The sequence below is a fragment of the Grampus griseus genome (genome assembly GCF_964374135.1).
Source record: "Grampus griseus genome assembly, chromosome: 4".
In the NCBI taxonomy this organism is placed as follows: domain Eukaryota; kingdom Metazoa; phylum Chordata; class Mammalia; order Artiodactyla; family Delphinidae; genus Grampus; species Grampus griseus.
Genome location: NC_138997.1, coordinates 32,048,504 through 32,063,991, shown reverse-complemented (window position 1 = coordinate 32,063,991; position 15,488 = coordinate 32,048,504). Strand labels below are relative to the sequence as shown.

At 40.9% G+C, this 15,488-nt stretch overlaps 1 protein-coding gene across 3 annotated transcripts in view; it reads right to left on the bottom strand.

Annotated features, from left to right (window-relative positions):
• The window catches only part of TMEM131L (transmembrane 131 like), a 160,346-nt gene that overhangs the window by 74,081 nt on the left and 70,777 nt on the right, over nucleotides 1-15,488 (bottom strand). For all 3 annotated transcript variants that reach the window (XM_082653671.1, XM_082653672.1, XM_082653673.1), the window contains exons 4-7: nucleotides 13,383-13,451; nucleotides 9,019-9,142; nucleotides 7,573-7,689; nucleotides 6,614-6,724 (exon numbers count right to left, since the gene is read on the bottom strand). In XM_082653671.1, coding sequence (XP_082509797.1) covers nucleotides 6,614-6,724; nucleotides 7,573-7,689; nucleotides 9,019-9,142; nucleotides 13,383-13,451 — 421 coding nt within the window. The remainder of the gene's footprint in view (nucleotides 1-6,613; nucleotides 6,725-7,572; nucleotides 7,690-9,018; nucleotides 9,143-13,382; nucleotides 13,452-15,488) is intronic.

The window sequence follows — 15,488 nt, the reverse complement described above, 5'->3', positions numbered from 1 at the left end:
TTGGAAGAACTACTTAATATTCTACTATGCTGATATATTTAAATTTATCAAATCCTTTTTCGACTGTTGAGGTTTTAGGCTGTTTCTACTGTTTCTGCCGTTATAAAAATGCTGCCAAAAATTTTTTTTTGCATATACCTTTCCTGGAACATGAATTACAAAGTCAACAATATGAAAGTCGTTACCTGGGAAAAAATTTAAAGCATACTGAGCCAGGACTGCCAATCCCAGCTCTGTCCTCAACCTCCACCAAGTAACCTAAATTCTAAGACCATTCTACAATTTCTAAAATAAGAATAATTACCACCTGCCCTGGTAGTAAATCTGTTGAAGGTCATCTGGTTGATGTGGTGAAAAGGTGAAGTTAGACAAATCTTAGCTATTACGACTGGAGATATGCTACTTGGGGCTCTTAACTTGGGTGCCCACTGACTCATCTACCTATGAAAAACTCTGGGGGCTGCCCTCAATGTACCAAATACTAAGGTGATGCTGAGATTATGAAAATGAAAAAGAAACAGGCCCGGGCCTAGAGAGTCTCATGGAAGAACAGTGGAGGGAGACAGCCCGGGACACTAAATGTGAAAGCAGCTTTGAACCAAGCGTCGTGGGACCAGAGCAGAGACTGGCCTGGGAACCTGGAGAGGAGGTGATATCTGAACTGGGTCTCAAGGGACAGAATTAGAAGTAAAAGTGGAGTCAGAACGGGGGAAAAGCTTATGAAGGGGAGACAGTCTGTACAAAAGGATGGCATGGTCTAGCAGTGACGGGAGGTTTGTGAGGCCAGAGATGAGAAGAGCAGGGTGGTACCCCCGAGGCTGGAGAAGAAGCTGGACCCAGGTGACGAAGGACCTTGTAGGCCAAGCTTAGGTGCTTGGGCTGGATCGTGCAAACAACAGGGACCCAGCAGTGTAGTGACCAGGGAAATAACGGATAGTTTTGTTTAAGAAGACATCACCAGCATGCGCAGCAGGTGCACCGGAGGGGAGAAAGCCTGACTGGGGGATAATCCAGGTGCCAAATGATGACAGGACTGCAACAAAAGCAGAGGGACCTCAGATTCTCACTCAAACCCACTGTCACAGTGACGTCTTGTCTGCTAGGAACGCTCACTCCATAAACGTCAAAGCAAATGAAAAAGAAGGACTAAATGAAAAGGCAAATTAATTCCTCATGTCTGCTCCCTCCTTCCCCTGAGCAGACACACATGTGCAGCAGAGAGGCTGCAATGCACACCCTCCTCTCACTGAACTCAGCCCCTGCTAGAGAACTCCTGGCCAGCAGGAATTTAGACAGAAGACTAGTCACACAAACACTCTCGGCTTCAGCAGAAGAGTGAGCCACTTAATCCAGTTCGACTGAGCAGGAAAAATGCAAAAGTAAGATATGGATGGACACAAACAAAAAGGACTGGAATGAGCTCATACTACAAAAAAACTGAGATAACCCAACAACAACCTAGTTTATTTCACAAGAGGGACACATTTTTTTTGGTTATTCCAAAAAAACAAACTGAGGTCTTGAACCAAGTACAATCTCTATGACATTATAAATAGTCACACTCTTTTTCCCCCTATCCATAGAAATAAGATCAAATAAAATGGACATATTTCATCTGACCATTTTCCCTAAATGTATGCTCTTTCAGAAAAGGAGGATGAAATATAAAACAATGCCCTTTTCAGGGGGCTTTAGTAAAGTTATACTCTGTGACCTGGGGTTGGGCTCTGTCCTGGGGCTTTACAGGTGTTCATTTAGCGATCCAACGAGAGACAGTGAGCTCAGTGGAAGGAGCACAGGCTTGGAAAAAGACAGACAGCGGGAGGAAACTGGCTTTTGACCCTCATGGAAGTACTTAATTTTTCCTCCAGTTTGTATCCCTAGAATAAATCCATGGGTTTTTTTACTAGCATTATTTAAATTTGATTTTGTCATAGCTAACTGAATCTTTTAGCAGCTCAGGAGACAAGACCAAGTGCTGCCACAGTCCCTCTGTGTGAGGTATCATGCGGTAAGCTGCAAGGGTAAGTGAGCCAAAGTGTTCTGATTACATAACTTTCTAGTTGCTACCTTAGGAAGCAATTTTAAGTATGTGTGAGCAAAGGCCAGTGACAATCCCTGTATCTGAAAGACTCAAGACATATTCATTTCTGCCTAAACCTTCTCGCTCTTTAGCTTTCTACCAGATGCACTTTCCAGCTCTGTTCTGGAGAAGATTCAGTCATGAGCACTCCTTCCCCCACCCTCCTTCCTCATTGAGAGAAGAGACCTCTTGAACTCAGCACCCACCCCAGATTATGGGTTCTGGACCACGGGCAAAAGGTAGACAAAAACACGGGACAGAAAGAATATCAAAATAAAGATACTCCTTTCTGGAAAAGGACAGCCGGCAACCTTACAGCCACTTAAAACACAACCTGAACGCATTTTACGTGTGCAGTTTAAATGCGAAAATATTATAGTCAGGATTTTTTCTGAGGAATGCCATAATTATTTCTTAAGTTTAAATTCTGTAGGTTTTTGTTTTTGTTTCTAGGTGTAGTAAGCCTTGAAAAAAAGACTTTAAAGTTTCTTTTTCTGAATCACTGTAAAAATGAAAGAAATTTAAACAATTGCCTTTTAAGAAATATTTTTTGATATTTAGACCTCTCAATACTGGGTTCCAACAAAAGATCAGTCAAAAAAATTGAGTTTTACCTTCAAACTCTGAAATGTATTCTACATTGTCACGTCATAAGAGCAGGGACACTGTGCTGTGTTCACTGCCCTATCACTTCCTGGAACATTCAAGAAATGACATCTAATAACTAACTGTTGACTGACTGATGGGGGGAGCTATGTTCAACAGGGGCAGCCTTAGACAGTGACTTGACTAAACTCATAGATCCCAGTATAAATGAAAATGGAGAGAATCTACCATTGGGAACAGAGCTGAAGCTGAGACAGTCAAGGAGAACGCCGAGACACTCCAATGGGGGAAGAACTGTCTTTTCAACAAATGGTACTGGGATTACTGGAAATGCATACGAAAAGAATGAACTTGGATCCCGAGCTCACACTATACACTAAAATGAAGTAAAAATGGGTCACAGACCTCACTACAAGAGATGAACTATAAAACTCAGAAGAAAACACAGGAGTAAATCTTTACAACCTTGGACCTTGTTAGATTTGACCTTGTTAGATTTGACAATAAAAGCATAAGCGACCAAATAAAAAATAGGTGAACTGGACTTCATCAAAATTAAAAATAAAAAGACAACCTAAAGAATGGGAGAAAAATACATACAAATCATGTACCTGATGAAAGTCTACTATCTAGAATATATAAAGAACACTTACATCTCAACAATAAAAAGACAAATAACCCAGTTAAAAAATGGGCAAAGGATCTGAATAGACATTTCTCCAAAGAAGATACAAAACTTATCAAAAAGCACATGGAAAGACACTCAACATCATCAGTGATTAAGGAAACACAAATAAAAACCACATGAGGTATCACTTCACACCCACTAGGATGGCTATAAAAAACAAAACAACAACAAAAAAACAGAAAATAACAAGCTTTGGCAAAGTTGCAGAGAACTGGAATCCTCATATATTGCTGGTGAGATTGTAAAATGATAACACTTTAGAAAACAGTTTGACAATTCCTCAAAATGTGAGACATAGAATTACCACATGACCCAGCAAAATTCCACCCTTACATACACACCCAAGAGAACAGAAGACATACGCCCACACAAACTTGTCCATGAATGTTCACAGTGACATTATTCAAAATAGCCAAAAAAACTAAAACAAATCCAAAAAATGAAACCAATTGATAAATGTTTAAACAAAATGTGGTATATGCCTACACAATGTATCATTTGGCAATAAAAAGGCAAGAAAAACTGATAACATGGATGAAACTTGAAAACACTATGCTAAGTGAAAGAAGCCAATCACAAAAGACCACACAATTCATTTACATGAAATGTCCAAAATAGACAAATCTATAGAGACAGAAAATAGAGTAACAGTTGCCAGGGACTAAGGCAAAGAAAATGTTCTAAAATTAGACTGTGAGAGAGTGGTGACTGCTGCACAACTCTGTGAGTATACTAGCAGCCAGTGGGGGTATACTTTAAGTGGGTGAATTTTGTTGTATGTGAATCATATCTCGATAAAGCTGCTAAATATAGATAAAAATGCAAAAAAGGAAAAAAGAAACAAAACAGAGTTTCGTACCAGCTAAAGCAGATACAAGAAAAGCCAAGTCACCGCCGTGGTAGGGGGAGCTGGCCGAAACTCGCCTCAGCCCGAGTTCATGGGCCCCTCCAACGGCAGGCCCCGGGCTGGGCCGGGAGGATACGGAAAGCCAAGTCAGGTGGCCCCCGCTTTCGTGGGTCTTAAATTCCACGAGTGAAAGAGAGAGTGGCTAAGTAAACACACCATGCGGGCGTGGGATTATTTCACCGGATACCCGTCCTAAGGGGGAAGGAAGTCAGTTGTACTGCGGGCCAACCGAGGTCTGGAACTGAATGGGAGAGACAGCAAGATCCTTGGAGAACTCAAGATGAGAAAGGAAGGATGAAGTGAGGGTTAACTGTGAGAAAAGCTGGGGGAGGGGCGTCTGGGGAAACGGCAGGCACAGAGGTCCAGGGGCAGGAGGGAAAGAGGCAGTGTGAGCAGCAGAGGGAGGGAGGCGGGGGAGGGACGGCGCCAGACCACGCAAGGCCTTCCAGCCACACGAAGGGTTCCGTTTAAGTCCTAAATCCTACGGGAATGCATGGAGAGCAGGTGACTGACGAGGTCCAACTTGCATTTTGGGGAAGAGGACTTGAAAGGGCTGAAGCAGACGCTGGTAGACCAGTTAAGGGGCTGCTACAGTGGCCCAGATGAGGATGGCCTGGATGTGGGGCAGGGCAGAGGGCACCACGGCAAGGACGGGATCTGCCAGGAAGAGTGGATGGCAGGCACGCTCTCATCACACCAAGGCCTCTGAGGCCCTTAATTCCACGTATCCTTAAATTAACAGCATTAACTAAGGTAATCTGAACACCCGCCTCGGTTTCAATGCTTTTATCACCACTAACATGGCACCAGGCACTCAAAGCTCTCAGTCACCAGAGAAACCTGGCCATTCCCAGCTGCCCTCCCTCTCCCCCCGCTGAAGGACAGCCCCAAGATAAGGCTGAAAGTGCTCACAGGAAAAGCCCTCGCTGTCAGCACATGCAAATTAAACTTTCTCTAGGCCTTCCAAGCCCTTACAAAATGCAGGTCAGATCACAGCAGTCTCCAGCCTAAAACCTTTCAATACAGTCCCACTGGTTTTAGAACTTAAACCAAATCCAAATTTGCAAATAAAAAGAAATCTTCCTTAAAATCCTGAGGAAGGGCTATTCCATTTTATAAAAAAATGGAAATAGTATGTTAAATCCCTAAGAATGACCTATTGGGTGGCAAAGCACCCAGACATTACATTACAGGTAAATTAATTTTGCTTCTCTCTCCACTGGAATGAGAGCTCCATGGAGACAGAGGTGCCAGACTCATGCCTGGCCCAGAGCAGAGGCGCAGTGAAACTGATGGTGAAGGAAAGCCTAGTTACCATGACCTAGAAGAAGTCCGAGCAGTGGGCTTTAGTTATTCATTAAAAAGAAAGGGTAGGGCTTCCCTGGTGGCGCAGTGGTTGAGAGTCCGCCTGCCGATGCAGGGGACGCGGGTTCGTGCCCCGGTCCGGGAAGATCCCACATGACGCGGAGCGGCTGGGCCCGTGAGCCATGGCCGCTGAGGCTGCGCGTCTGGAGCCTGTGCTCCACAACGGGAGAGGCCGCAACAGTGAGAGGCCCGCGAACCGCAAAAAAAAAAAAAAAGAAAGGGTAGGTAAGGTGGTAAGCTTCACAATATGTTGGGTCAAGTGCTTTTGGAATTTCAACAGTTATCCACAGTTGCAGGGAAATATAAATAATCGAAGGGAAAAAACGGCCAACCCTATAAGCGATTAATGAAATACGCATTAAAAGAATTTTAAGGTTCCATTATATACCTACTAAGACATTGAAAACATTTCTCTCCCCTGAGCCACACCCAGGCAGGACTCATGGTAGGAGGGCGGGGAGAGGGAAAGACGCTTGCAGGAATGTCATTACCAGTGACAGGGAGGGTCTGGCTCCCTGAAAAGCACCCTGGCGAGATTAACAAGCCCTATAAACCGGTTGGTAGTCTTTAACTACAGAATCCTCTTTACAAAATACACCCCAAGGAAACACGTAGTCCAAAGGAGAAATAAAGAAACCTGTAAAATATGTACACGGCCTAATGGTAAAAATAATGAAAAACTGGACACCCTGCAAATGACCAACAACAGGACTAAGCAAACTATGGAATATCAACACCGTCGACTATACAGCCGTTAAAAAGAAGTATACGGATTTCACTGACACTTTACATACATACATTATCTCCATATGTACCAGGATTCTTTCCAAAAGCAGAACATGTTAAAATCCCACTTCTGACTAGGTAAAAAGGTCTGTCTGTACTCTGTGTAAGACACATAAATGTAGAGGCTACAAAGTTTGGTATTTATCAGCATTCAAAATAAATGTCCTACGAAAATCACCTGTGTTTGTGAAAGCTGAACGCTCTGGACCTGTGGAAGCAGAAAGTAAGCATTTGGTAGCTGTTTTACAGACCCTTCTGCAGAGATTCTGCGAGTGCCAATGCCAGATACCTGCAGGGGAAAAAAAAAAAAATCTATTACTTTTGAAACACATTTGACATCATGCTGAAATACCTTTCCAAAGGAAATCTGTGTTCGTCAACTTGGCCGTCAAGACTATTAATCCAATTATTACATTTATCTTTGTCCCCAAAAAACAAAAATGCAACAAAAGTTGCTGTACTTAAGCTGAATGTTCCTCAATGCGGCAAATCTCTTCAGAAATAGACAACTTTTCTGATATGGGACCACGAGTTACATGAAATCCCGTAAGAATTAGCCACCAAAGCGATAGATCTTGGCACTTAAAAGAAAGATGTCACAGATGCCGCTTAAGATAAAGATTCCTGACTATTTCTGTGACCAACAACAAAATGACTCCTCTCACTCACTCCCCAGTGCTTTGCCAGAATAGGGAGCTCCCTGGGAACGGGCCCCCAAGCATGCAGTCCGTGTCCCCAGAGCAGAAACAGTCCTGAGCCCGGGAGAGGAGGAAGCAAAACCCCCAGGGGCCGCCCTCACAAGCTTCCTATCCCTGGACTGCTGGAGATGAGCGTCGTGAGTTTTGAAACCTCATTTTATTTTATAAAAATATAAATCGGATAGATTTCTCTGTTTTGTTCTGATACCCTTTCGAGATCCAAGGTGCATTCCAGCCGTGCACTTTGCACGAAAGATGGCCACCTGGCCCGTGAGGCAGAGGAAGGAGGAGGGCTGGTTAGCTAGACATCAACTAAGCAGCCTTATACTTGAATGACATAAACTAGGTGGCAACATTTCCAAAAGGCTTTTCTTTAACACCCAAACTCCTTCATTACGTCAACAGCCAAATTATATGACCAACAGAAAAAGCTACTTACGTGATAAGAAAGAACTCCATGTGAGGAGGTATTAATAAATAAAGAACTTTCAATGCTTCCTTCTTCAGTAGGTAAGAAAATAATTCTGAAGGACGTTTTCCCCATTGCTGGAATTACCTGAAAGAAAGCTACCTCATTAGCCACTTGGAATGGCCCCTCTTTGACAAATTGTCTTTCACAGACTTTCTTCTTGACAATTCCTGTTAACAGATATTTGCATATTCTTGCACCCTTGATTTAGCATATCATGAATCCCCGAGAATGTCCAAACAGATCAATATCCAACAATCTAAGAGAAAATATCAAAGAACACACCGCAGACTTAGGGCAAGACAGCTTTCACCCCGAGTGGAGCCACGTGCCTCATACCTTTCCTTTATCCTCCTCTTCCTCCCCCATGTGTTCAAGGGCCTGTGTCTAACACACTTCCACCTCCACTTAAGTAAAGACAACCACCGGTGTACCGACATGTTGCTACTTAGTAAAAGTCAGGGACGGCGTTTATCTGGATGGACTGTCATGATCAAAATACTGGGCTCCCCCTTACTCCACTTCCTGAGTCCCAGTATTAAAAAATAATGGGGATAGTAAGGAAAATAAACTCTAGTAGTAACCTGGATCTTCATTAAAAGTTAAAGACCTTTTAAAAGTTTAAAAATTAAAGTTAAATTGAATTAGTAAAATTAAGACTATTAGGGACTTCCCTGATGGTCCGGTGGTAAAGAATCCGCCTTCCAATGCAGGGGACGCGGGTTCAATCCCTGGTCAGGGAACTAAGATCCCACATGCCGCGGGGCAACTAATCCCACGCACCACAACTACTGAGCCCACGCACCACAACCAGAGGGAAGCCCGCGCTCCGCAACAAAAAGCCCGCGCACCACGACGAAGAGCCCGCTTGCCACGATGAAGACCTGACGCAGCCAAAAAAGTAAATAATTTTTTAAAAAATTAAATTATATTAAAACTATTAGAAGATCAGGGTTTTGAGCTCTGTGTTATGGTGCATATTAGCTTCACAAGGAACCACCCACCCCCCTTAGGCCTGAATTTAGAAAAGAGTCCTAACCATCCTAGCACGCTCGCCAGGTGAAGAGATCACCACTGTAAACTTGTACTAGTTACTAAATGCTTCAGCACTGATAGTCACTACGAGACAAGTAATATTAAGGTTCTTTAAGTATGAGAAAGTCGTATTGAATACACATGCATTACTACCTAGTTTAAATTCGTTAAACTTTTTTTCCCCACATAATCAAGAGCCACCAAAATTATGAATCTGAACAACTGAAAAAATAAATGCTAAAGCAAACACATAGAAGGAAAGCGTCTGGGTAGCAGAAAAAGGGGAGACAGGCAACAGAAAGTGAACAAACTACAGGCAAAGAAAGCAAGAAAAGCTGGCAGCCCGCCACAGCACAGCTTCCAAGACGCGTCCACACTCACCCTGCAGTGAACGGGAGGCACATGGAAATGTCCCGCAGCTGTAAACACGGAATTCACCACGACCTCGCTCTCCCTGCTAGGGTTATACGCATAGAGAATCTTTGCTGCAGGGTGTCCCAGGAACCTAGGAAGGGAACAAGGAAAAAACGCAAGGGATTGTATGGTTATAAACAAAATCATCCATCCATCCATCCATATATACACTCTAAACCCAGAAAGCTGCTGAACTTCATTACAAAGTTAAAAGCAACAATCCTAGTGTTAATAAAGCATTCTATCCACAACAGTCAAAAAATTTTTTTAATCCTTTCTTTTACAAGACACTCACGCCAACCCACAGTAGCACCCCAACTGATTTTTGTATTAGAAGAATTCAACCCATCGAGGCCATTGAATGCTTCCAAAAAAACATCTAGGGGGAACTAGGTATCTGTCTGACATGGGTCTCTAATGCAAATGGAAATATGTTTAGATAAGAAACCATACTCATAGAAAGAGCCAGTCTTCTTAGGGTTCATTTTCTGAGTAATACATTTAAAGATACTTTTGGGGGGAATGGATTTCAACTGGCAAAGAGACTGTGTTAAGTCTTATAAAAGAAAACTTAATTGTTAAACACCATTCTTCCGAGAAAAATGAAAGCTCTGCAGCACTTTCTAGCTTTGGCTGGTATCCATTTAAAGCATGAGTCTTTCAGAAAACTCTAATGAAAGCTTTGGCTCCTCCATCCACAAACATGCACACAAAAGTGTTATACATACTTTCAAAACTTTCCATGACCCTCAGAGTTAAGAATCTCTGCTCTTCAGCAAATACCCTAACTAATGGAAACCTTGATGTTGAATCTTTTCCGCAGGGCTCTCCATCTGCAAGGTGGGCTCTGACAAAGGAACTTCAAGAGGAAAGGGGCCAGTTTCTAGCCCAGCTGCCTGGAGCTACCTGCAATGTTCCCTCGAATCCTTTACTCTGATTGCTACTACCCAATACCAAATTCACTCCAGTTAAACCGTGTTGTGATAAATAGAGAGCCAGCAAATATTTCACTTAAGTCATCTTTCCAGTTTTAACACCCTCAGTGGCAGAGGCCCAAATAAACGGTTCTCTTTAGTATGGCCTAGAAGTGAAACTATATTCTAAATACAGGAAAAAAAATCATCTACATTATGTTTGTGTTTTTCTGATTTTGTTCCAATTTCTCTTATATTAAAAACTAGGGGTTCAGGGTTTCCCTGGTGGCGCAGTGGTTGAGAGTCCGCCTGCCGATGCGGAGGACGCGGGTTCATGCCCCGGTCCGGGAGGGTCCCGCGTGCCGCGGAGCGGCTGGACCCGTGGGCCGTGGCCACTGGGCCTGCGCGTCCGGAGCCTGTGCTCCGCGGCGGGAGAGGCCGCAGACATGGGAGGCCCGCTGTACAGCAAAAAACAACAACAACAACAACAACAACAAAAAAACTAGGGGTTCACAGTTGAATATTAAAAAAAAAACATGTGCTTTAGGAAAAATTAAGTGCATGCTGTTTCTCTTATATACAATATGATTTCCAAAATACTGTATTAGTGTCATCAAATCCTTGGAATTTTTCTTTCAGCTTTTCCTTCTACTTTTAATCACAAGTCTTAGTTGGAGACTCAGTATGTCCAATATGTATTGTAAAAGTCCTTAACAGCCAGTTACAAATAAAATACAGTAAGTGTGATTAAAACATTGATTTTTTTTAGAGTGTTCTTAAATAAAACAACTAAAAATTTTTTATACTATCATAGCACCTCAGAAAGCCCTGTGTCAGGAGTACCAGGCTCACATCTGCCTTTTCCCTCAATTAAATTAAATAAATAAGAACTTCCATGATTTTAGGTTTTACGTGAATAATATGAATCAATCAGCAGTTATTAATACTTATCCTCAAAGCTTTTGTTTCCTTCACATAATTGGAATACAAGATTTTTAGTTTCAAAGGATACAAACGTCTCCCCGAGAAACACCTTAAAAAATAAGACCACAAAACTGCAATGTAACAGAGCCCAGTGGCTGTGTCCACCAGAAACCTCACCAGACCTAACAGAGAATGCTGGCTGAAACCTAGTCACCACAGTACTATTTTTATCCTATTTTTTTTAATTCTATTTTTAAAAGTGTTATGAGGATAAGAATTTCCTTCACTAGTGACAACTGGAAGATACTCTATTAATTTAATACTACAAAGGAATGATTAAAATTTCTTATGAATGATTAGCATGTTTAATCTCAGGACCAGCAGAATATTAACCCTTAACATAAACCCTAAGAAGTAGGCAGGGGGCAACTGAATAACATGATTCTGATTCTGCATCCTAGAGGGAAACCAGAACTCTGAGAAGGAATGAGGTTGGCTCAAGGTCAACGCCAAAATAAACAATAGCAAAACCTGACCTAGGGCAGTGAAGAAACGAGAACTCTCTGGTTAAAATGTGTACCTAATGCCTATGGATGAGACCATTTGTTAGATGCAAGGTAAAACTTGACTAATTTTTTTAAAGTGTTCTGATTTAGGCTATATTTTGTTATTATTGAGTTTTTTTTTAACTTCAGCAAAAATAATTTATTCCCATAACCATATCCTGGATCTCAATTATGAGAAAAATAGCATGGTACATGCTGGCTTAGAAATCAAAAGATTTACTCTGTCACTTCCAGTAAAATGACCTTGGGAAAACTGCATTACTTCTCAGCAACAAATATCTGAGCATTTGTAGTACACGCTCCAATACAGAGATATTTGGAAATGATTCTCTCTCTTAGACAACACCTACCTCCAATATCCTTCCAGGATTGCGGTTAAGACTCAACTCACAAGAGACAAGATTGTGCTTTAAGAACTATAAACTACTACATAAACAAAACTGAATTATCCAAAGGTGATTCAAGTCTAAAACTCAGTAACCTTTTCAAATCAAGAACTTTAAACATTCCTTTTCAACATGCTTCCGGCTATTAGAACCAGAAATTGATGTGCAGAGCTAATTAACATACACAGATAATGCACACATACATCCAATCATGTGCACTGACGACTGTAGGATATTTTTATATGACTGAAGAGTAAATATCCTATGGACAGCCAGTGTCCCATGAACTGGAATTGTTATCCTAATCTAAGTGTATTTACTACTATCCATCTTGTTATATCTACCAATCTGTAACATACACTTTAAAGTAGGTTCTGCACTGAAATTTCTTTTTACAATACTTTTGACAAAAGCAAAGTGAACTCAGAATTTGAAATCAGTGAGGTTTGATTATAAAACCTCATTCTTTACCTAAGAATAAAAATATAAAAATTCAAAAACAAAAAAGTAGGCGCCTAGACTCTTGTAAAATCAGCAAGCTCCCTTCGCACTTTTATCACTTCTTCCTTTTACAGACTCTCCTTAAAAAGCTCAACAATGTGCTTTTAAATTTAAAATTCATTATTCTTCATAGCAGCTCTGATATTTTGATGATCAGAAGGAAATGGAAAGAAGGAAACCAGATGAATAAAGGAGAGCACACCAGGAGACCACCACTAACTCACCCCAGATGCTCTCCTAGCACCATGGTTATTTCACTCACATAACTTTTCTTGTAACTGAAAAAAGTTCTTCATAAAACTGAAGTGATGTTCCAGGCTGCTGAAACAAGCAGAGTTTTTAATCCTGAAACACTCTTTTACTTCCACCTCGAAATTCTACTAACGTGAAATTACATCTACTCAGTGCAGCAAAATTCTGCGTCCAGGGAGTCTTAACACTTCATTACAACCAACATGAGTCCTGAAGTTCCCTCCTGAGCACAGCTTCACCCTTCTCTTCCTTAATTTCTCTGAGTTCCCAGATCAGTCCCTCAACCGACACTCAGATCACATCCCCTTCATCTCATGGTTCTCAACAAGATGTACTACAAGGAATTACAGCTTCCACGCTGTCTTCCCCACTTAACTTGTTTCCAAAGCCTCAATCATAGTAACTAATGTATGTACAATTTTGAATCCCAAAGCATAAGGAGCAGTAAAAACTGAGTGAATAAGTGAATCTAATTTTAAAAATTCAGAAACCATCAATATGTAGAGTTTTTCGTTATAAAATATCCTGCTTTGTTTCAGAAAAACAAGGACTTACTATCGACTTAAATTATACGGTACATTCATTAAAAACTAACGAAAGCGCTAAAACAACTCTTACACTCTCCTTTTCACAAAAATGTTCCTTTTAACAAGTTCTAGGATCAATCTCTCTTGATATTATCTATATATTTAAAATATATTTAACATCATACATAAACATAAGAGATATCCTGAAAGCAAAGAGTGTAAATAATAAATTACTAAAAATTATAAAGAGAAGATACTTACTGAACTCCAAAATCTAGAACTGATGGCTGAAAATGTAAAGCTTTTCCACTAAATAGCTTGTCTGAGAAGCTAAAAAAGACAAGACAAGACAGATTAATTTTTGTTGTACTTTTAAAATTTGAATGCTGAGTTAAGAGGATATACTTAGGCCGATAGCTCTCATAAGATATAATTTTACTCCCTTATAAAGGAGTCGGAACTAGATTTTAAATGTTAAAGCTGAATTATTTGAAGCCTAATATAATTCTACAGCTGCAAAAATTTAAGATACTCTTAGATTATGGTTAGTATAACTTCATACCAAATATATAGATTCTATAAGCATTCAGATAAAAAATGGAGATAGATTTAATTTTTAATAGGCTTCATTTCTGGGGGAATTCAGGAAACATATCTATTTTCACAAACCCCAAATCAAGAAAAGACACACAAGGGCGGTAGCTGAGGGTCAGGGGTTGCAGAGGGAGGGAGCTTCGGCCTCCACATTCGTTAGACAAGTTGTAACAGGGAAAGGATCAGGAGCACAGCCAGGGTTGCTCCCAAAGGCTGAAACCATCACCAGGTCTGTATTTTTAAGATTAACAATCAAATAAAATCTCATACGGCAGGTCATATTTTCAGCAGTTGTTAATCATTACTATGATTTCATTTTCCTTCAGAACCAAAAGCCAGAAATTAAAATACTAAAAAACATATAAAGACATTAAAAAATAAGCTATAACAATATATACACATACTTAAAGACCTAAAATACAAAATATATGTAAAAATATATATAAATATAAAATATATACACGCGTGTGTATCAAGAAAGTATTAACTGTCATACGACATTTCTTTTAAGAAATTCTTTTTAAAAAAAAAAACAGTAGGTCCTTGTTGGTTATCTATTTTAAATATAGTAGTGTATACTTGTCAACCCCAAACTCCCAATCTATCCCTCCTCCCCCATCCCTCTCCCCTGGTAACCATAAACTCATTCTCTAAGTCTGTGAGTCTGTTTTGGTTTTGTAAATCAGTTCATTTGTATCTTTTTTTTTTTTTTTTAGATTCCCCATATAAGCGATATATTTGTCTTTCTCTGTCTTACTTCACTTAGTGTCACAGGACATTTTAAAAGCCATGTACTCCAAAAATACTTAACTGGAGAAGCTCCTAAATGTAGCATGCATAACTGTTTTCAGAGACTCAAATAAGTTTTCCAAAATACAATCTTTCCATGTTCTCCTCCCGCAAAGTAGCCCTCCAGCAAGCACAGTCCAGAGGCTGGTCCAGGAATAGACATTTGAGTTTGAAACTTGCCGGCCCACAGAAACGCTATAACCTTCAGCAAGCCCCTCTCGCATTTTTCTTGAAGGTGCAAACAATACAGAGAACCCCTTCCAAGATCCTCATCTCATAGGAAGAATCCTGGTTGCAATCTCTTCTTCCTCTCTCCACTTTTCTGTCTCTGTGTAAGCTTCCCTTCCCCCATCCCCTCTCCTAAGAATCCTTTCTCTGTTATCTCTTATCTGTATCTCCTTTATTCTACCTCAGCATCAACTGTATTAATAATAAAGGTGACCTCAGTGTCCATCTGCCAACCTCCTCCCTCGTGTCCAGCTCGGGCAGGTGAGAGGTATGCTATTAACTGGTCTCTCTCAAGCCCCAAAAGGCCAGTACTAACTCCATGACTTGCTTGCAAAAAAAGGCCACAAACACACACCCAGTTGCCTCCAGAAATATTTTAAAGAGCCACAGGAGGCGACATAAAGAGGTGCCAACATCAGACGCACCGCAGTCACCCCCACTCCAGACAGAGATGGTCAGGGCTCAGCATTCCAGAAGGAAAAGAAAACAGGCAACTTCACATGCCAAGAATGATCTTAGAAAAGTCAGGCTACTGTATTAGTAAAAAGTAAAATAACTAATGAGAGTCTTCTTCCTGCCTTGGGTACTGAAAGTGGATTTATCATCAGACTTCACACACAACTTCTGAATGAAGACGAGGTTTTGGAGGATTTAAGTAATTCACCCAAGATCACATAGTCACTAAGAGGCACAGCCAAAATTCCAATGCAGATCTGTCTATCCAGGTCAGAAACCTGAACCCTGCATGGAGTTCAA